The sequence below is a fragment of the Ictidomys tridecemlineatus genome, chromosome 12 (assembly GCF_052094955.1).
Source record: "Ictidomys tridecemlineatus isolate mIctTri1 chromosome 12, mIctTri1.hap1, whole genome shotgun sequence".
NCBI classification, from domain to species: domain Eukaryota; kingdom Metazoa; phylum Chordata; class Mammalia; order Rodentia; family Sciuridae; genus Ictidomys; species Ictidomys tridecemlineatus.
In genome coordinates this window covers 15,642,151-15,665,836 of record NC_135488.1, presented here as the reverse complement: position 1 = coordinate 15,665,836, position 23,686 = coordinate 15,642,151, and the positions used below count along the sequence as shown (strand labels likewise).

At 37.6% G+C, this 23,686-nt stretch overlaps 1 protein-coding gene across 1 annotated transcript in view; it reads right to left on the bottom strand.

Annotated features, from left to right (window-relative positions):
• The window catches only part of LOC144369513 (ATP-binding cassette sub-family A member 13-like), a 340,834-nt gene that overhangs the window by 123,770 nt on the left and 193,378 nt on the right, over positions 1 to 23,686 (bottom strand). The window contains exons 28-29 of the mRNA XM_078029787.1: positions 22,999 to 23,086; positions 16,515 to 16,623 (exon numbers count right to left, since the gene is read on the bottom strand). Coding sequence (XP_077885913.1) covers positions 16,515 to 16,623; positions 22,999 to 23,086 — 197 coding nt within the window. The remainder of the gene's footprint in view (positions 1 to 16,514; positions 16,624 to 22,998; positions 23,087 to 23,686) is intronic.

The following is a 23,686-nucleotide window of genomic DNA, read 5'->3' as shown; positions in this document are numbered from 1 at the left end:
GAACAGATATAGGAAAACATTCTGATATTCTAACTTAGGTGGAAATTTGGACATCAGACATTATCTAATTAAATTTTATCAGTGATCAGATAAAGATTTGATACTTATTCTTTAATAGGACTGAAAATTCATTTAACAAGCATCTGTCAGGGCCACAATACCAGAGTGCACTGATGAGGCAGACAAGCAGGCCTTCCCTGGAGCTCAACACCCACCAAGGGTGACAGCCCATTTATGGAACTGTAAATATGGTTAAAGGACTCTATAAGGTAGCGAGGGAAGTTATTTGATAAGCTGTAAGTTCACCAAGGGTGGGGGGTGGTTCCATGAAACAGGGTGGAAAGGGAGTCCAACCACTTCTTAAGGAAGGGTCAAGTCTAAAGATGCATGTGAACCCTCACATATGCAATGAAAGCACAATTCACAGGCTGGGATGTGAGCTGCAGAAGCAAGACAGATGGGGACGAGGGATACGAACATAAAGCTGAAATGTCCATGAACTTTTGGTTCATAAATACTGAGTCATTCATTTTTATATTGCTATTTGGTTTACCACTACATTAGATGTTTATGGAACACTAGTTATTTATTTTTTTAAGAGAGAGTGAGAGAGGGGAGAGAGAGAGAGAGAGAGAGAGAATTTTTAATATTTATTTTTTAGTTCTCGGCGGACACAACATCTTTGTTGGTATGTGGTGCTGAGGATCGAACCCGGGCCGCACGCATGCCAGGCATGGCGCGCTACCGCTTGAGCCACATCCCCAGCCCCACTAGTTATTTTTTAATGGCAGCTTTTCAGGCTCAAACATACTTGAAAATCAAGCTAATACCTTCTCCTTTTTTATAGGTATATCATAGTATACATAATAGTAAAATTAATTGTTGCCTATTTGTAGATGCCCGCAACATAACAACATTGGTACTAAGAGGATTTTATATATGTGTTTTGCAAAAAGTGAAATAACCTTGGAGTTATATACACAAATGTTACGCATTTGCATTTTTCTCAGACAAAGGCGCCAAAAACATACATTGGGGAAAGGATAACCTCTTCAACAAACGGTGCTGGGAAAATGGGAAAGATATGCAGCATAATGAAACTAAAACCCCTATCTTTCACCATGTACAAAACTCAACTCAAAAGTGGATCAAGGACCTAGGAATCAGTCCAGAGACGCTGTGCCTAATAGAAGAAAAAGTAGACCCAAATCTTCATCATGTTGGATTAGGCCCCGACTTCCTTAATAAGACTCCTATAATACAATAAATAAAATCAAGAATCAATAAATGATATGGATTCAATGTAAAAAGCTTCTTCTTGGCAAAAGAAATAATCAGTGAGGTAAATAGAGAGCCTAGAGAATGGGAGCAAATCTTTATCATAAGCACATCAGATAGAGCACTAATCTCTAGGATATATAAAGAACTCAAAAATCTTAACACCAAAATAAAAAATAAAAAAACCTTATCAATAAGTGAGCCAAGGAATTGAACAGACACTTCTCCGAAGATGATATACAATCAATCAACAAATATATAAAAAAAAAGTTCTACATCTCCAGCAATTAGAGAAATGCAAATCTAAACTAAGATTTTATCTCACGCCAGTTAGAATGGCAGTATCAAGAAGACAAATAACAGTAAGTGTTGGCAAGGATGTGGGGGAAAAGGCACACTCACACATTGTTAGTGGGACTGCAAATTGGTACAACCAGTATGGAAAGCAGTATGGAGATTCCTTGGAAAACTGGGAATGGAACTATCATTTGACCTAGCTATTCCACTCCTCGGTCTATATCTGAAGGACTTAAAAACAGTATACTTCAGTGAAGCAGCCATTTCAATGTTAATACCAGCACAATTAACAATAGCTAAATTGTGGAACCAACCTAGATACCCTTCAGTAGATGAATGGATAAAGAAAATGTGGTATATATACACAATGAAATATTAAAAGAGAATAAAATCATGGCATTTTTTTCAGGTAAATAGATGGAGTTGGAGAATATACCGCTAAGTGAAGCAAGCCAATCCCAAACCCAAAGACCAAATCTTCTCTCCGATATGAGGATGCTGATTCATAATGGGGGTGGAGGGAAAAGATGGGAGTAAAGGACAAACTTTAGATAGGGCAAAGGTGGCAGGGGGTAGGTAAGATGGTAGAATGAAATGGACATCATTTCATTACCCCAAGTACATGTATAAAGACAGGAATGTGTGACTCCACTTTGTGTACAACAAGAGACATGAAAAATTGTGCTCTGTATAAGTACTGTGAATTGAAATGCATTCTGCTGTCATATATAACAAATTGGAATAAATAAATAATTAAAAAAACCAAGAGTAACAAATGGAAAAGAACAAAGAAGACACACCAAGGAAGCTTACTTTTACTGTAAGTCTTGCGGTTCCCTTAGGGTCCTGAGTAATCAGCAGCAGGTAGGAGAAATCACACTGCAAGGGCCCATTCTCACACACCTTCCTGCTATAGTCCCTTCTTTTTTAAAAAAAAATAGCAAAACTTTAGAAATCAGAACTCCTTCCTTAGATGCAAAGAGAGAGAGAAGGTTTGTGACCTATCTCACATATCATAAATCCGGTAAGATATGATTATTTCTGGGATAGGGCATGCCATAGGAAAAGTGCAGTCCAGGGAACTCAAGGATGTGGTGTTGGGAAAGAAACTGAGATACAGGGAAATGTTAGTGACTGATTTGAGATGAAGCATACTTGATACTGGAATGAAAGGTATAACCTCAATTTTCTGGATCTCCGTTTAATCCATTTTCTCTGAGACTAGGAAAATCATCTGCAGTCTTTGATATTCTCACTATAGAAACCACATTATTGGAATAAACAATCTCCATAATTGGGTTATTATTTTCATTGTATCACGTGCACTTGATACTTTATTTAGACAACAATTGTTCTGTGAGAGAATCTTGGGGCTGATGAGGTTGGTAAAATAACCGAGGAGTTTAAAGCAAAGAAAGGGCCACAGATTCAGCTCCACAAAAGAGTGGAAGGTGCCTCGTCTCTCTAGAATCCCTTCAAAGGTTTTCAGAAATGATGTTTCAGAATGTACATTTTGAGTACATTTGAATCATTTTTCTTTGTTTGAATATTCTTTTATTTTCTGCCTTCTCTTTCTAAGAATTGCCCCACGGTAATGTATAAATGTGTAAAATTAGTTTTTTTCTCATTTAGCACTCTCATTATGGCTACATCTGCTATGGTTTCTAGACTCTGTATATTTGTCATTTGTAAAAATGCACATCTGTGCTTTTGTTCAATGTCTTTTATGATAGCAAGACATTTAACATGTCTCCAATTCAAGTAGTCACTTTCGGGTTCATTACTCTTACAAAATGTATATCTTTGGAAGTATTAGTGCCCAGATGTCTATAAAACATCTATAGCAAAAGAAAAGACTTGCCTTGGCATCAATTGTGTGGAAAAGTTTGTGGTCTTTCAATTAATTCGCCATGAAATCATCAGATATATGAGTTAAAAAGTTAACTCAATCAGACAGTATTTAGAGAAATATGTGAACTCTTCTTACTGAATGGCATTTTGATGACTTCTCCCTCTCTTCCCCTTTTTAATCTCTTCTGGAAACATTGATTTTTTTATCAATATTAATTATTACTATCATTGAATAACAGAAACCAACTGTAAAGATGTCTTAAATTTTAAAATAGGGTAAAGAATAAAATTAAAATAAATTATAATCCAATTCAAAACCCATCTGAAGTAAACTCTGTTTTCATTTTGATGCTAATTATTTCTTCCCACAATTTTCTTTATGTCTCCACATAAACTATATGCTATGTTATGCATCTTCTATTTTGTGGATCATGTTGACTTTCCATTATTTTTTTACCACATATGAAACATATACATTATCAATATGCTTCACTAGAACAAATCTTCATCCAGGTTCTTTCTTTATTCTATAGATTCAATAGTTTTATGATCTTCCTTTGGGTTAAAACCACAAAAGGCTGTCTTTTGAGGGGTCTTCTCTGCTAACAATAGACTTATTGTTAAATCTTTTGAGCCATGTTCTATAATAAAGATATCTCTATGTCCTACTTACTTTATGGACAATATCTTCACTGGGTAAAGAATTGGGGGTACATTATTTTTTCCTTTCATACTCCATAAGTGGTATTCTATGACCCACAAGCTTTCAAGGTTGTGGGTAAGAAGCAGAAACCACAATCCAGTCCCTCCAAGATGGAATAATCTCTGTTCTTCACTCTTACAGCTCAAAACCCCTGGGGACACAACACACAAACATATACGGAAAGTTTCTCACAGGTGCAAAGCTGATGGCCTGTGACCATGAGACTTGAAGGACACAGTGGTGAATTTCCTGAGTTGCTTTATTGCTTCCCAGATATCCCAGACAAGGCAGAGTAGAAACTTCCAGATTCGAACTGTTAATAGGCACAGAAAAAGAAAAGTTCCAAGAAAGTCAAAGAAACGGGGAAAAAGTGACCTAGTAGAAGAATACCTTTTTAGCAACACCTTCCCTACTCCAGCCAATGACTGAGAAAACTGTTCCCATCCTCTGCTCTTTCAGAAGGTACCATGAGGAAGCCGATATTCCATACACTGCCCAACAGAGATAGTTGGCACAATGATGGTTCCACTGAGATGCAGAGGTAATTTGAGCCTCCATCCCACCAAGGAAGGAGTGATGAGTCTTAATGAGGCAGAGTTAACTGAAGCCAATCACCACTTCTCTTTACCTCAGACCCTTGCCTGAATCTGCAGGGATAAATGTGAATAAGAGCCTCCACATCCAACTGGTAGCAACTAGACTGAACATGGCAGTGGGAGGCAGGGTTAGCCCACACTCTGGTTCTTCAACCACCCTCAGCCACTGAGTCAGCAGGGCCCAGTGGGGTGTGCTGAACATCCAACCCAACTGTCTTTGATAAGAGTAAAGATCATAAAGGCTGACTAGCTCCTAATATCCAATAGCTGTTGAGTATCTCTTTTATTTTTGTAGTTTTTTTTCATCTCTGTAACCAAAAGACCTGACAAGAACAATTTTAGTAGAAGAAAGTTTATTTGCTCCTCATAGTTTCAGAGATCCCAGTCCATAGGTGACTGACTCCATTGCTCTGGGCCCAAGGTAAGGCAAAAAATACCCTGTCTCTTTTCTTCTTGTTTTCTCTTTATGGAATAAGATCCCTCTTATCCACTTAGGAATGATGATTAATCTTTTGTTTTGACTTCTATCTTATTAAAATAGATTTCCTCTTATGTTCATTATTCTATATCTATTTAATTTCAATTAAATATGTTTATGCCAACTTAAAAAGTCATAATAATAAAGTAGCAACTATTTATTTTACTGTATATTTATCTTTATTATAGAATCTAATTATAGTAATGGAATATACTATAGTAATTGTATAATAATTGTGCCAAGGCTCATTTATTTGAATAAAATATTTATTAAAATCCTCTATGGATAAAGACTTTAGAAACTCTGAACATCAAAGGCATAACATCTTCTGTGAGGTATTTACATTCTTATTACAAAATATAGCAATGCAAACAAATAATGCTAATGCAAAATACTAGCTGCTCCAATGCCCTACTGTCTTGAAAATGTTTTTCATGATGTACAAATGCTTGATAAAAATGGTTATATGCATGAACTTTAGAAGCTAATATCTATGGAACAATATAAATGAAGCCACTCATTGGGTAAGGAAGAATCTCAGTGAATTTAGGTGATACCTTAGTTAAACTTTCTTTTTAAAGTTTAGCAGAAATGCTTAAGTTGCTTAAAGTCGTATTTTGTTTGGTTGATTGGTTGGTTGGTTGGATTTTTGTGTGGGTTTTGTTTTGGTTTTGGTACTGGGGATTGAACCCAGGGGCACTTGACCACTAAGCCATATCCACAATTTTTTTTTTTTTTGAGAAAGAGTCTCACTAAGTTGCTGGGGGCCTTGCTAAGTTGCTGAGGTTGGCTTTGAACTGGTGATCCTCCTGTCTCTGCCTCTGGAGCCTGGGATTATAGGCATGCACCACTGAGCATGGCAAGAGAGAGGCAGTCTTGACAGGGACTCTGCAGATTCTCAGGCTCCCAGGGATGGCAGTCCATTTGAGGTAAAGGCCTGGCCACACCAGGGTAACAGCAATGAGAGCATAAAAAGAGATGAGGCTGAAATGATAGGTTGGCAGGAGGCAGTGCATGCCCATTTAGAAAGCAGAGGTTTTATCAAGAATGTATATGTGAGGCACTAAAAGTCCTGAGTGTTGGGCAAGAAGGACAATTTTAACATTTTAGAAACACTTTGCCAGCAAAATGTCAACATCTTGATTATATTTTATTGCTGAATCAAAATAAGTGGAATTTCAACCAAAAAAAAAATGCTTTCAGAAGAGAGGAACCAGAAGAAGAAAGAACTTGGACAGATGGTGTATGATTGAAGGGTTAAGTGAGGTGACTTGTGATAGGCATGCAGTGTTAGATTTATTTTTTTGTTTGTTTTTTTTTTTCATTATTTGAGAGGAAGATAAAGAATTGAACATCACTGGGAGAACCTAAAAGAGTATGAGTGAGCAAGCCCTATAAATATGGAGGACAGAAAATTCTTGATAAAGGGAACTGTGATTTGAGATTCACAGATGGGCGATAGCAAAGAGTCCAGTGTTGTTCAAGCTGAACCTTTTTCAGAGATGCAGAGAAGGGGTTTGAGATACATGGGGATAGAGTGCTGAGGCAGAACAGAAAGGGGCTGTAAATTACAGGGAAGAATTTTGTTTTATTTTAACAAACACATCCAGAGGGATGCCATGATCTGATGGGCACATTCCCTGGGTGACATGGACACTTAAGGAGAGATGAGACAATGATAGCAGGGCATGGGCAGCTACAGAGAGCCCCAATATAAGCTGGTGCGAGCATTCAGGTAAAAGCAGACAGCACTTAGGACAAGGTAAGATTTGTAGTAAAAGTATTGAAAACATGTACCTACAGAATTTCAAGGGCAGAAGGGAGAAGATTTGCTGATTTATTATGGTATATACAAGAAAAAGCAAAGTTAAGATTAGGAGTTTGACCTCAGCAGCTGACTTTTAAGTTCCCTTGGGATTCTGACATAAATTATTATAGCAAGTATGATTAAATTTTGACATGAGCATAAAAGAGGGGATAAAACCTCTGATATGGAAATGTATTCCTTTATCTGATTGTGCACTCTCAAATCTTGTCTTTCCCTTAAGTTCCAGGTGGTATTTTTGCAAAGTTCTTCTCCCATCACCCAAAAAAATTTTGGCATCTGTTGTAGCCAGAGCAGAACATTCCAACTGCACTCATACTTCTGCAAGAAGAAATAGCCCACCTTGGAGGATTAATTCACTTTGCAATTTGCATCTTCTTAGCCTTGGCCATTACCAGCTTTCCAAGATTACAGCAATCAACTACATTGGCATGATCTATAATATGTACGTTTTTCATTGAGTTTCATGCTTAAAATTGGGGGCCCAAGTAGCAAGATCACTTAGATAAGAAGAGAGACCAGCCTGGGTTCTCATGAATCTGTCTTTCTTTCTTTCTTTTTTTTTTTTAAGTGGCCAGCATTTGGATTCAGAAAGTTCCTTCATCTCCAAAAAGGAATGTCTTCATCTGCTGAGATTCCATCACAGGGCCATCAGAAGATAAGTGTCATGTGTTATCTGTGTAACACACCCACCCATGCATTCAGCTCTGATTGCTGGGATGCCTCCATAGTCCGATGCTCTAGAGCTGCTGGGGCCAAAACCACAAGGAAGATACAGCTTGTGTTTTCAAGTTCCTTATCAGGGTAAACTTTGGTTTCATTATAGTTATTAGGCTGACTTACAGCTCTGTCCATTTCTCATATGCACAGGCAAACATCAAAGAATGTGATGAAATATTTCTGTTCAGAGCCCTACTACTAGGAGTTCTTAATAAATGTTTTGACTAATAACTCACAAAAAACCCTCCTATGGTGCTTTGTCTCCTATGTTCCCAATTCATTGCACAAACCTTCCTTTCCCATGCTGACTGCATAAGTAAGTCGAATTAGAATTGAAATTTTGACAAAATCAAGTAAAATACCTTTAAAGAAATTTCTATTAACTGAAAATAAATGTATTTTTTAAGTCAAAGCAACTTTCAACAAATGACAACCCCACTTGTTTCAGTAGATGCTTCTGAGATGAGCATCGTCTGGTAACTTGGGAAGCATTGCAGATGGGATCCAACCTAGTGAGGTCAGCACCTAAATCAACATTGCTCAGGTGTTCCCAGACAGGGATTCAAGCAAGTGCAAGGCTTAGGATCATGGCTTATACCCAGAGTCAAACTTTAGTCTTATTTGTTTAATGGAAGCTCCTATGAATTAAAATATATATTGGTGGTAGCACCATTCTATCATTTGGGAGGGGGAATTCCAATTACTGTAACCAGTGGTTTGCATTTCATAAACCAAAGGTCATGCATTACTGAATCTTCTTCATCCTTCTCCTCAAAATATAAACCTACTTATGCTGATACAACAGAACCCTTCTCTGCTCTTGTGATAAAGTCTTCATCTCCATGGCTGAAGAGGAGCTTCAGCCCACAGTCCTGGCTCTCCTGTCACTTCCCTGCCTGGACCACCTGCAGATGCTGATGGCGGCATATCTTATGCCCCAATCCGAAGGCTTCTCAGATGTGTTTACCCTGCCTGGAATGCCCTTCTACAGCATCTACCTCCCACTTAGTCTCCTCCTATCCCCACTCCTTCTTTCTAAGCAAATTGCCTGAATCCCACTAATCCTTTAAGACATGAATGAAAGATCCTGTTCTCCACAAGGACTCTGCTTACCCCAGACTAGACAGTGGCAGTCACCTGAGTTCTCATGTCACTCTGTGCAGAAAATTACATCATTATTATACCATTACACTGTAACTGTTGAGTCTATTTATACTTTGAAATACTTCATGCTTCACTTATGTAGGGTGTGCTTTTCTGGCAATCTATCCATTTCATCTAGGTTATCTACTTAGTTGGTGTACAATTGTTGATAACGCTTGTGAAATCCTCTTGATTTCTGTAAAATAATAAGTAGTAATTTTCTTCCTTTTATTTCTGATTTAGTTATTTTAAATCATTTTTCTTCCTTAGCCAATCTGTCTTTTTTTTCTTTCAGTGCACCAACTCTTGATTTTGATGATTTTCTGTCATTTTTCTTTTCTCTATTTTGTTTATCTCTGCTCTAAGCTTTATTATTACCTTGCAATTTAAGTGTGTTAGGCTTAATTCCTACATTGTTTATAGTTTCTGAAGATGTAAAGTTAGGTGATAAATTTAAAGTTAGGTGAGACCTTTATTTCTTTAAGATGTAGTTTCTCTGTGGTCTCTCCCTATCCCTTCCCCTACCCCCCTTTCCTCCCCTTCCCCCACCCCACCTCTTGGTCTCTCCTTCTTTCTTTCTTTGCTATTGGTACCAGTGATTGAATCTAGGGGCACTTAATCACTAAGTCACATCCCAACCCCTTTTAAAAATTAAATGAATTAATTTTTTGAAATAGGGTCTAGCTAAGTTGCTTAGGGCCTGGCTAAATTGCTGAGGCTGACCTTGAACTTGCAATTCTCCTGCCTCGGCCTTCTGAGTTGCTGGAATTGCAGCCATGCTACCATGCCAGCTTGAGACCTTACTCCTTTTTAAAATAATAATGTGCAGCTATAAATTTTCCCCCATTGTTCTGCTTTTGTTTCATCCCATAGGTTCTTATCTATTATGTTCTCATTTGTCTTGAGGGATTTTATAATCTCCCTTGGGATATGTTCGTTAATTCACTGGTTGTATAAGAGTGTATTTATTGATTGATTCCTGAATGTTATGCAATTTTTCTACTTTTTCTTCTGCTAGTATTGCTAGTTTCATTCCACTGTAATCAAAAAAGATACTTTGCCTTATTTCAATCCTCCTGCATTTATTAAAACTTATTTTGTGAACTAAAATATGGTTGGCCCTGGAGAATGTTCCATAAGCACTGGACAAAAATGTGTACTTTGCTATTGTTGGGCACAGTGTTCTGTAAATGTCTGATAGGTCAAATTGGCCCCAGTGATCCAAGTCCTCTATTTCCTTACTGATCTTCTGCCTGGTAATTCTGTCTATTTTTGAAAGTAGGGTATTAATGTCTCCTGATATTATTGTTGAGCTGTCTGTTTCTTCCTTGAATTCTGTGCATGTCTGCTTTCTATATCTAGGACCTCTGGTATTTGGAATTTATTTATCACTGTTACATCATCTTGGTACATTGACCTTCTTACCATTACACAATGCCTTTCTTTATCTCTGAAACTATATTTTTAATTTATAATTCATCTTATCTGATATTTGTATATCTGTTGCTACTCTTTTTGGTTACTATTTGTATGTAATATTTTTTCCTCATCCTTACAGTAAATCTATAAATGTCCTTAGATCAAAACTGAGTTTCTGGTAGACAGGATGAAGCTGGATCATCTTTACTTTTATCAATTCTGTCAATCTATGTCTTTTGACAAGCAAGTTTAATGTATTTAAATTTAAAGTAATTACTATGAGGCAAGTACTTTCTGTTGCCATTTTCCTATTCGTTACCTATATGTGGTACAGAGATTTTGTGCCTCTTTGTACCTTTAATGCCTTCCTTTTTTAATAGTTGATTGTTTTATGGTGACAAGTTTTTGTTCTCTTTTCATTGCCTTTTGTGTATATAGTACAGATATTTCCTTTGTGGTTACCATGGGAATTATATATCACATCATAAAGTTGTAGCAATTTGAAAATTATTCTGACTTAATTTCAATCACATATAAAAAAATCTATTCCTTTATAGCTCCACTCACCCACACATATATTTTATATTCCTCATGTACAATTTACATCTTAATATGTTGTGTAGCACAGACTTATATTTTATGCTATTGACTTTAAATCTTGTAGAATAAAAAGTGGAGTTATAAGTCAAATTTACAATTCTGGTTTTTATATTTCTACATGTGTTGAGCTTTACTGGGAAACTTCACACTTTCATATGACTGGATTACTATCTACCGTTCCCCTTTATTTTAACTTAAAGGACTCCAATTTAGCATTTCTTGTAGGAAGGCATGGTAGTAATGAACTTCCTCAACTTTTATTTATCTGGAAATGTATAAATTTTCTTCTCATTTTTAAAACAGTTTTGCCAGACACTGAGTTCTTGTTTAATTTCCTTGACATGTCAGTACTGAAAATGTATCATCCCAATGCCTGATCTGCAATGTTTCTGTTGAGAAATGTACTAATAACAGTGATGAAGATTCCTGATATATGATTAGTTAATTTTGCTCCTTCCAGGATACTCTCCTTGTCTTCTAGCAGCTTGATTGTAATGTCTTGGTGTGTGTCTTTTGGTTCTGTCCTGCTTGGAGTTCAGGTCATGAAGCTTGTAGTATCTGTATATTCATGTCTTTCCTCAAATTTGAAAACTTTTTGAATCTTGTTTTTTAAATTAACTTCCCTCTTCTTTTGTTTTTGCTATAAAAATTTCCTTGATAGAATTGTGTTGGTCTATTGGAGGTTGTCCTATAAGTTTCTTTGGTCGTATTTACTTTTGACTCTTTTTTCCCCCTTTTCTTTTTGCTCCTCAGACTCAGTATCAAATGACCCAACTTCAAAGTCCATTTTTTTCCCCTGCCTCTCTGAGTCTGTCATTAAACCCCTTTTCAATTCAGTTATGTATTTCTGCTCAAGATTTTCTGTTGTTTTTACAATTCCTCTCTTTTTACCGAAACTCTCATTTTATTCATATATTATTTTTCTGATATCTGTTGGCTCACTGTATTTTTCCTTAGCTCCCTGAGCATATTTAAGATGGTTTTATGAAAACTATTTTTTTCAAGCAAATCCAGTACCCATGTTACTTCAGGAATGATATCTGAATATTTATTTTGTTTTATTGGATGGATTTTTCCTTTTTTGTTTGTACTAATCAGCTTTGATTCTTTATTTTTGATTTATTGACATCTTAGGGCCTTGCTGACCCTGGAGGGACTGCCCCTTTCCTAGGCAAGTTAATTCCTAGAGATAGCACACAACTCACCTTCCAGAGTCTTTTCATATGCAGGCTATACAATTCAGAACCCACACTTTACACCCCACAACCTTCACTGACCTCTTACATTTGGAGTAACTATTCCCCTTTCTAATCACCCCAGGACCAGATACTAGCAACAGGGACAGCCCCTACACTCTAGAGCCTGCTGAAATTAACACAACCATCCAATCCCAGATCTACATACCCTGATATGCCTCATTCACTCCCGAAAAAAAAAAAAAAAAAACATAAAAAATGCTCTTGCTCATAAATCTTTCTTCTATTCCCTCTCTCCTGATGAACCCTGGTCTTCCCCCTGTGGCCCAGATTGGTGTGACATGACCCTTTATTGTATCTGTGAGTATGATAAACCATCTTTTCAAAGGCAATTGTTTCCTGATCTGATGGCCTCACTATACCTGTTCGATAACAAAACCCCAAATTTTGAGAAACCTTATTAAATTTTTGTTGAAAATTGTGTGTCTAACAAAATAACCACCTCCCCCAGTGTTACACATTGGCTCTGGGCAGGGGAAGACCTTACCTAAACAACCTGGAGTAAAGGTTCATAGTCTCCTCAGGCCTTTCCTACACATATGTTTTCCATAGGCCTGTGGATTTGTTTTTACTAATTCCTCCATGCACATGGCTATCTTTAAATACCTTAATTTCTCTTAAGAGTTTTGGTCCTGCTTCTTCTTGGGCCTTAGTAGTTCTTTACATTCCTTAATCATTAGTCTCCTGCCCCAGCATCTGCTGGTCTGCAATTCCATGATTTTCACAGAACACACCATAGCTCAAAGAAAGAAACTGGGCATTTGGCCACCACTTCCCCCAAGTCATACCAGATTACACCAGGGAGGGAGACACAAGAGCAAATTAAAAAAAAAAATACCCTGAAATTTTCTGCTTTTTCTTTATTGGATGATTGCTTATTGTAGAACTTTTGATTGAAAGAGCTCATACAAAGTTAATTGAGTCAGTTTCTAGGTGTTTTTATTTAATGTTTCCATGGGGGAAGTGAAGGCCTGATGCTTCCTACCCTGATATCTTGATGATGTATGAGTCTTCCTTACTTCATCTGTAAAATGCATCTGCATCTCTGTGAATGCTGTGAATCTCTAATCTAGTGGCAGAAAAACTCTGATAGCAAAGTTCATTTCCACCTGTTCACCTTAAATGAGACCAGGATAATAGTAGCTACTCTGTTCCCTCCCCTGAACACCCAAGGGAAGGAAGAACAGGAGGGAGCTGGCCAACAACCAATGCTGCAGAAAGTTAATACTCTATACCAATAAATAAATAAATAAATAAATAAATAAATAAATAAATAAATAAATAAGAATAGTATGCTTAAATAAGCATTTCTTTGATTCTCAGACATAATTTCATAAATATCTGCTCTCTCATACATTCTCCCTGTCAAAGTTTTACAGAGTTTTACAATTATCAAGTTCCATCACTGTCACTTTAGTCTTACCTCCTTTTCATAGAGATCAAAACCAGTTGGCATAAATTTCCACGATTTTTCTCATTTCCCAAGTTTCCACCATGGGCTTCTTTTCACTCCCTCTGTATCACATGAAGATATGCCCACCTTTTCAAGATAAACCCCTTTACTTAGGTTCTTTCTCTGCCTGGTTGTAAATCTTAATCCATCAATCTTCCTTTTCATTCCTGAATGTTCAAAACATATTTCTTCATCTCATCAGCCTACCGAAACCTTCTATCACTCCTTATCTCACATACGTGTGCAAGCACACATACATACACACACACACACACACACACACACACACACACACACAATTTCTCTTCTTATTCTTTCCACAGTCAAATAAAGCAGAGTTTATCTGTTTGGTCTCCTACAGCCTTTATTTTCTCTGCTGTGTTCCCTCTACCATCATTTTCATTTCTATAACTCACTTGGTTTGTCCTATGCAGATGAGCAGCCAAATCTTGATACTCTCATTCACCCTGATGACTCTGGAATAGCTCAACCCTTTTCCTACACTTCTTGAAACTCTGCACTTCCCTGGCCTCTGGGCCAAGATCTGTCTACCTCTAGGGCTACAGCCTCTGTGTTCTACCAATTATGTTCTGCCTCTGGCTCTTTTCTCTCTGTATCTTTGACCTGGGTGGGAGCTCATTTATTGACCACCATTATCTTTTATTATAATTATTATTAAGGTTGGGGCTAGGGTTACTGAAGACTTCTCTGCTGAACTTTTCTCTCTAGTTTTCTGAATCCTATTGAACATTTCTGTCTATATGTGTGAATCAACCAACACCTCTGACCCCGTGCAAATCATTTTGCCCCTTCCTTGAAAATGTTTCTTCCTCCTGACATTTCTTACAGTGCCATCAGTACTGAGCAGTAAGTCATTCAATTTAAAAAGCTCAGATTTATATTTTAGATTCTTAAGTCCTTTGTGTCCAACCTTTTCTCCCATCTGTTTGAACTTTATCATATATATTTTTTTTCTCCAGATTTACCCTGGCCTTGTGTAGATTCCTCTAAATGGTAAGAAGCATCCTTCCAACAGGTCACATGATTGCTATCAACTCTCCCATTTAATTTATGGCTTTCAAATCACTGTTCATAACATATTACCTTGATCATGCCATTCTTATCCTCAAATAATGGGAAAGACTGTCTAATGCTTTCAAAGTTCATACTCTTTACCCTGGCGGTCAAGGTCAGGCAGAACTTGACCTCAAATGATCTTTCCAGAGGGATCAACAATTATCTCTCTCTCTATTCAACTTTAAAATGAGGTCAAACTGACTCTTTCAGGTAAGCTGAATGAACACTATGATTTCTCTTGCTTAGACCCAGAATGGTTTGCTGACCTCAACCTTCTGTCCTTTAAGATCCGATGTAAATTGCTCCCTTTCATGAAGATGACCAGCAGAAGTAACCTCCCTCTTTATGGAATAGAAAAGCAAAGGCTCACTATAAGCTAGACATAGAATCCAATCAAGGACTTAGAATCAAACATTTTCAGAGTCACAGCTGATAGGTGATTTTTCTGAACATCAGTTTTCTAATCAGTAAAGGAAGCAAATATTGCCTATGTTCTAAATTGACATAAAAATTTAATTGAGACCTTGGATATTCAAATATCTCATGGAATTTTTAGTATATTTCTGTTCCTTAAAAATGACATTCTACTGTCCCTATTCTGTATGACTTTATACTTCTTTTATGCTTCTCTTAGTCATATTCATTTGTGATGTTTTTTATTACCTCCTATGATTATGAAATGATTACTGTGCTGCAAAATAAATTTATTTTATTTTTAAAAACTGGTAACAGGGCTGGGGATGTGGCTCAAGCGGTATCGTGCTCGCCTGGCATGTGTGCGGCCTGGGTTCGATCCTCAGCACCACATACAAACAAAGATGTTGTGTCCGCCGAGAACCAAAAAATAAATATTAAAAATTCTCTCTCTCTCTCTCTCTCTCTCTCTCTCTCTCTCTCTCTCTCTCCTCTCTCACTCTCTCTTTAAAAAAAAACTGGTAACAGACTGGGGGCATAGCTCAGTGGAAGAGCACTTGTACAGTGCTAGGTCCTGTGCCAGGTCCTAAATTCAATTCCTGATACACATACTCATACACAAAAAAAAAAAAAAAAAAAAAAAAAATTGGCAGGCAAGGAAAGCAAATGTGGAAACATAAGGTAAGGTTGGAGTCAAGTAAAAGCCTATCAGAGTAATTTTTCATCATTGATTTCTATGTGAATTAATGCTTCAACAAATGCATTTTGTGAATAAATTGTAATGGATAAGGCCCATCTTTGCTTATACTTCCTGTTTCTCTCCTTCCTGTTTTTTTCCTAAGAAACTGAATTAACTTGATAAATTACAGTTTTATCTATTCAAGTAAAACCAATATACTCTTAAACCAATAAATTAATTCCAGATTCCAGAAATGGATCTGTGTCATTTACCAAAATAAGAAAGCATAAGTAATCAGTCAGTGATCAACATAGCTAATTGATGAGTTGAGGACCCATAATAAATCACCTTCCTGATGATTACACAGAGGGGTGGATAGTATTCTACACTGCAGAATTCCATACAATAGTCTTTAAAAAGAGAATTCATCCTTGCTTCTCTAAGATGTGAAAGCCACAAAATCATTTGAAGAGAGAACTCTCAAGTCACCTTTGGCTCACCTCATCTTGCAGATGAGGTCACAGTTTCAAGAAGGTTCAACGTTTCATGACATACACACAGAATCAGAGAGAGCCTGCAATTTGTATATCTTTACACATCGGTTGACTATTGCTACAGACCTTCCCACTCTTCACTTTCCTATTCAAAACCTTTTCTATTTCTTTCATTTTTAAAAAATATTGTTCTCAGGAAAACAGTCTAATAATACATGAAAATAACATTACGGTATTGTCTCCAGTCCACAGCAGGGGGTAAGTGTCGCCACAAAATAATGTTGCTTAGATGATTTAAGTAGGAGGGTAGAGAGTGAAAACCCTTCTGATTATACCATACCTAAAAGAGAAATTATTTAATAACTCTCATGAAATTATTCTTTAAGTCTATTCTGGGACCCAGGAATGCATGTGTCAATTAGCTTCAACAGCACCTGAATGCAGGACTCAAAGTAACGTCGTGGCGTGGCTGACAGTGAGCAGTCAATTCTAGTCTGCTAATTTTATATTTATCTCAAGCATATAATTTACAGCTAAAAATAGATTAATTTTCCCCAGAACAAATTTGAATGTTGCTCTATAATTATAGTCACAGGGGAAAAAGGAACTGAAGCCCATCATTTTTTTTTCTTTCTCAGTTGGTAAGCTAATGAAATTTGACCTGCAAATTAAAAGCGTGGAAGATGATCAGAAAAAATGATTACTTTCAAATTAATAACTGAATGTGGAACATTATTTCTCAAAATAAATCGAATTGAACATTTGCTGAGCATGGAGAATACAGCCACGTGCCTGTTGGATAGGAGAAAGTGCCTGTTTGATAGGAGACAAAAAAGAGAAAGATGCTGTTATTAAAATTGGCATAAGTATCATAAAAAATACTGATCAAACTATCAGTACCTATATTTCAAGATATCAATATTTTAATGAAAAATATATGCTTGGTCCGGAAAGCATGGTAACTTCAAGAAATATAAAGAATCAACCAGCGCATGTGGGTCTTAATTTAAGTGAATGAAGAGCTCATTTCTCTAGCCAATCCTGTCTTTTGTAACAAACCATTTTGAAGAATTAAAGCTACCCCACAGAGAGTTAACTCACAGAAAAACTAAGTTTTCCACAGAAGTCTCTCCAAAATTAAGAACCAGTCCTCGAGTCACTTGCCTGCCAACCCAAATATTTTTAAAGTGGGATCCTGAGTGATAGCTATTGTGTTGATAGGAAGAGCTGAGTAATTTAAATATTGCTCTTATTATTAAAAAAAAATCCTGCTACACAAGACAATACTCCCTAACTCTTTCTCATTCCACTTCATAAACAATTCATGAAACAGACCCCCCGCTCGTCTCTTTCACATTGCTAATTTCCTTATTCAAATATTTTCACAGGTTCATAGAGTAATCCTTGCCCATCATCTTTTAAACTCCAAGGAGAAGGACTACAGCTTGAGAACTACTAATCATAGAACTCAGAACACTCTAAGATTTCAAGGCTAGACTAAAGAGTGTGGGATTGTATGAGATCCCCCCAAAATTCCTAAAGCAATTTAAACCTACAATTCTGCAATGGAGAGGAAAAATGTGAGTCCTTTAGTTAACACTGAACTGAGAGTATACACCACACGTCAGAAGTACGTCCACCTCTTTCACTCAACATGGGGAGAGTCTTCCACACAACTCTGTACCATCATCCCTTGGGGTCTCACCATTACATCACATCCCCTAAGATACACCTGAACAGATCCCATATTTCTGGAAAGGATACAAATCAACAGAAATTAGACTTTGGTCAGAGACAAGGGACAGCTAAAACCCATTGCTTTTGGATCTGAAATCTCCCACTTACCCTGCCCATGACCTTCCACCATGCAAGTCTTGGTCCCTTAGTTGATTAATTGGAGATAGAAATAGCAGAGACAATGGTAGTCTTTTTGCCTTGGATCATGGGCTTTCAAATTTTGTTTCATTTGTTTGTTTTAATCTTTATTTTAAAATCAGAGTAACTTGTTTACACTTAAAAAACACACAATACAATGGTATAGTATCTAAAGTGTAGTATCTAGAGTATCTAAAGTATTCTTTGGTGGAGTAGAACTGGGGAGACCAGAACCTGCCTTCTCGGCTTTTCTTGCCTCACCCTCTCTGGGATCTGAGGCTTGTGTTGATGGTTTAATGGCCCCAGTTCCTTACCATTCATTAATCTGCCCTCTTCCATGTGACTTTCATAATTTCCCATTCTTAACTCTGTGTTCAGCCCCACAACGGGCTTTGATCCACAGATACTGGCCGAGCTCTGAAAGCACAGGTCTGTTCCTGTAACCTTTTCTGTGCCTCTGCTACAGAGCATGGCTGGCTGGCCCACTGGAGGTAAGACACAGAGGCATGGCTGAGCACCCCACACACTCTCTAGTTCATTTCTATAATTTTATGTAGCCTCATTTTCAGGCCAGTAGGAAGGTTCAGTCAATTTCAACACTGATTCCCGTTCTGTACCTCCTCTCACTCTCTCAACACAGGTGATTCAGAAGTCTACCTTAAACAACTTCCTCCTGGTGACTATTTCCCCATGGAACAAAACAAATCAAGGAGATAAGCATACCTAACTGAGCCCCTGGTTCGCATATCCCCCTACGAATGGTGCAAATATGCCACAGTGACCAGTTTTCAGGGTGACCTCCTAGAACTTGTGCCTGCTTGCTTTGAACCCACCAGTTATATCCCCCTGTAGGAAACCTGTTTGGGTAATATTCCAGACCCAACAAAGGCACTGGCCCAGGCCCCTGCCCTAACCTCTTCACTCCCTCATCTCTATGCATGTGTCCTCTGGGCCTACAAATAATAAAATACCTGTTTTTCATCCTATGTCTCCTCTAATTATGAAAGGGATGCTCTCCATCTTAAAGATTTTAAATTACAACACCAACCATCATTGCAGCTCAAGCCAACAGCCAGCCAACCACACACACATATGCTCATTCCTAGACAGGAACAGCCCAACCTGGCCTAAAGGAGAAGAATCTCCCAGACCCATCGGCTAATAAATGTCTATTGTCAAGGTCTATGAAGTTGGTAATTATTGTTATACAGCATTATTGTGAGAAAAGATAACTGATAGAATAATTAGCACTGGGAGGGATATTGTTATAACATAAAGTGACAAAAAGATACATAGAGGCCAGGACAGGTGGCCTACATCTATAATCCCAGCAAATTGTAATGCCAGTGACTCAAGAGAATGAGGCAGGAGGATCACAAATCCAGGTCAATCCAGGTAACTGAGGTCAATCCAGGTAACTGAGTGAGACCCTGATTCAAAATAAAAATCAAAAAAGAACTGCTGGAGTAGCTCAATGGTAAAGTGCTCCTAGGTTCAATTGCCAGGACCAAAAAATTTTTTAAAAAACTAAAAAATAAAAACACTTAAAGGAGTTTAGAAATAGATGAGAAAACCTATAGGAATGATTGGAAAACAAGTGGCAAGAAAACTTTTTCAAATAAATGACAGCAAAAGCCTACAGTGGTCCCTATTATATAGTATCAAAGCATTTGGTTAAATTGTCACCTATGAAAACTTTGAAAATAGGAGATAGAAATTATGCCCCCAAAAAACTGGATTGGAAATTTCTAGGCAAAATGTTGAAATATATGGCTTCAGAATAAAGATTAAGGGTATGGCTGTGAGGACCTTGTTTAAGACCATAAAAGAATAATGGTGCTTAAGGATCGTCTCAGGGGGCCAAAAGGGCCTGGAACTTAGGAGGCATTGCTCCCTAGTACCCTGCTATTGCCCAATTTCATTTTAGAAAGAGCAGCCTGTTTCAACAAGAATCAAGGAAGTGGCTTGTGGACCTGAATTAAATAAATATAAGAGGCCTAGAGTGCTCTGCAGGGTGTAATACCCCTGACCCAACAGAGAAATACCATCAGGCTAGACTCAAAGTAAAAGGCAAACAGGCCCTAGAGTCCAGCTTCCTACAGGCAAGTTGAAACCTTGCTCAAAGGCGTAGTTACAAATATCCTCTTCACATGTAGTCCTGGAGGGAGATGGAGAGAAAGCATTTGGCTGGAAGTAGAGGTTAGGGTGACAGTGACAGACTGAAGAAGAGTGTCAGGAAGCAGAACCGGAGACCAGCTAAGGATCATCTCACAGCTGGGACTCCAAGGCCCTGCCAAGAAAGCTCACAGCAGCCCAACCCAATAAGCACAAGTATGCTGCTGATGGTGTGTGGCTGTTTATAGCATCATTTTGGCAATAAATGATTGATTGACAGAGTTTCAAAGAAACAGGCTTAATACGTTCTTGAGACCCTGTATCAGTTCTTCTCTATACTGACTTTACTTGAGAGTGCTTTTCTAAATTCTTTAAGCAATGCATACTGTCTGGTGAACTTAAAATTAGCATGTAGGATTTGGCCTCATTCAATGAAAGAGCTTTTCTTGCTTTTTTTCTTTTTTCCTCTAAAGAACAGTTTTCTAAAATTGGACTGTGTTCTGAAAATAAGTTGTTGGATTTCCTTCCCTGCTGGTCCCTACATCAGGTAGTGATAATGTCTAATGAGTGAAATAGGAAGTTAATCTGCTTTTAGGAACATATTATGCCACCTCAAAGTAGACTTTCATTGTAGGAGTCCTGAGCAATAGCTCCTCAGAAAAGTAACTAAGCAGAAATAAGAAAATCACTCAGAAGATATTCACATGCAAAATTCCAAGCAGAACAGAATGTATGGGGGGGGGGGAACAAGAGAGGCAAAGTATCTGGTCATTGTATGAGAAGTGTATATGTTCTAAAGAGTGTTTAAATTGAATAAACTAAACATTCAGAATGTGAGTGAAAGGACTCATAACTCATGGAAAGTTTGTATGAGAGACATTCTACAGTGTAATGAATCATACATTAAGAATATTCATATGCAAATTTTCCATTTTTCCTTCAGAAGGACTGTGAAAATCATATCAACTATGTCTTACTAATATAGCCGAGAGTCTGGAGGAAAAGGCTGGCTGGTCATTAATTACTGAAAGGTTAATGTAATCATTTGATAGGTCATCAGCCACCACCAGCATCCAGTGAGTTTTTCAGATAACAGACTACCCTTCACACCTCCCTGCAATATCAGTTCCTTGCCCTCCTGGAAAGAAACTCATTCCCCAAAGAGACAGATACAATTCACTTGTATGCTTGTGCCTGGCAAAAAAAAAAAAAAAAAAAAAACATGTCAAACAATGAAAACTCCAGAAGTCACCATTCAAGCATGCCCAGTGCAGGAAAAACAATCAAAACAATGTGAGACAGAACAGGTGTCAGGGAAACACATGGATGAGTGGCCCCTGAGCACCTAAATGTAAAGACACAATCACCCACTATAAATAAAGAAGGTCTGGATTTGGAGAGAATAAAAAGCAAAAATATTCTTAGAGGAAAGAAACAGATTCCTTCTACAAATCAGGCACGTTTTAATACTGGCTACACATGTTCCAATCTATGCCAGCAAATGTATTTCAGGGTGTCTATCAAGCTATGAATGATATTTTCACACCAAGCTATAAATCTCACGTATGTTGACTTTAAAAAAGGCTGGGGAGGGGGAAAGATCTGACAAACCTTGCTGAAGAAGAGATTTTTGGACTGTCCACACTAGGACGTGGAATTTTCTTCAGGGATTATATTTAAAGTGTTGACTGTTAACATTTTCATCAGGAATGACACTGTGAAGTACAAGTGAGGAGTCTTTATTCTCCTGAGGGAACTTTCCCATGCACAGGTCCTAATATGGATTAACTTTTCCAGGTTCCATATTTCCAGGTTAATCCATATTAGGACCTGTGCATGGAAAGATACTTGGAGGGTATCTTCTGGGAAGATCATCAGTTTCATTAATCCTACGTTAAGGTGAAGTGCAGATGAGATACCCACATGATAGAAGTGAACGACTTTTGGTCATTTCTACACTGATGTCCTAATAGGACTGACAAGCATTCTCTTACATACTTTCCTCCCACAATCTACTTTTTATTCCAATTTCTCTCTCAGTACAACACCAAACTATTTCCCCCGTCGTGGAGGCCAAAAGGAATTCTTTCAGCTTTCCCCAGTTCAAGATTGTGTTGATTTTTTTCCCTTGGAAAAATCTGTAGTATTAATTAATTCTGCATTACTATTGGTAGATAAAAGCATGTTCCTCTATATACCAGTTTCTCACACCTGACAAATCTTGCCACCTTTTTTCTGTAATTACAAAAAAACCTATACCTAATTAATAGAATACTCCTGCCAGGGCTTGAAAATCTGGGGGTCCTATGAGCTTTCCTGTGTATTTTCTGATTTCTCAATGTCACCTCTGTGTCCATCAGCCTTTTGGAAGATAAGGAATTAAAGTGAATGCATAAAGAATTTTTCTTTGGCCACTGGGGACAGTAGTGACATTTGTACTTATCACAACTATGATAACTTTAAAAATAGATTATCTTTCCACTTGTTTTGGTCTTATTGGATGAAGTCCTGACTTAACAAAAGCAGGAACCTATTTGCTCTATTTTCACACAATCTAAAGCACAAAATTTCATTTCCTCTTTCAAGGAAATGTTTACATACAATTATTCTTACTCATACAAAGCATTAGGATTTGATCCAGCCCCTACTACTTTATTCTCAAAAATCTATTTGGATTTTTAATTTTCCTAAATACTTTCTAAAGTTGGAATAGAAAAAAAATTACCTTTGCCAGAGTTCTTGGTTTTGACTTGTTTGCATTCACATCTTGAATTTCACTGGGGTCTTGCACTCCAAAAGACCAGCCTCCAAGTCTGTTAATAGTAAACATGGTGTTAGTGCTCCAATCAGTGGGCACTAGGACTTCTACCCAGAGGGTATTTAGTTACTAACCACACAGGTATAGCATCTTAGGACTATGACCAGCCGAACATCTCTGATCTGCAGAATGACCAACCACACAGCACATGCTTGCAGAAGTGACTACCCAATTCCAGCATCCAAGGAGGCCACTGCTTATGGAGTAGAACTAGATTAGCAAGTATAACTAATATAACATAACTAATATAATATAATATAACTCAGAACTTACCACCTTGCTAGGAAATGCCATGCAAGTACATGGTATGATCATAAGCAATTTATTTTAATCAAGGTCATTTCCTCAAAAAGCACACTATTTAAGATTATCTGGACCATCATGATAGTGCAGCCACCCTGGTTTGACCACCCTACTCTGCTCCTCTCATTCACCACTCATATCTCACCTGGGTCAAGAAGGCATCTTAATACAAGAGTTGAGTGAGATGTTCCTCCTTGAATTCTCCCAGTACCCTACATTCCCATATATTGTAACAATTACCACCCTTGTTTTTAATCTTCTACTTACTAGCTTATCTTTCATGTAGCTCTGT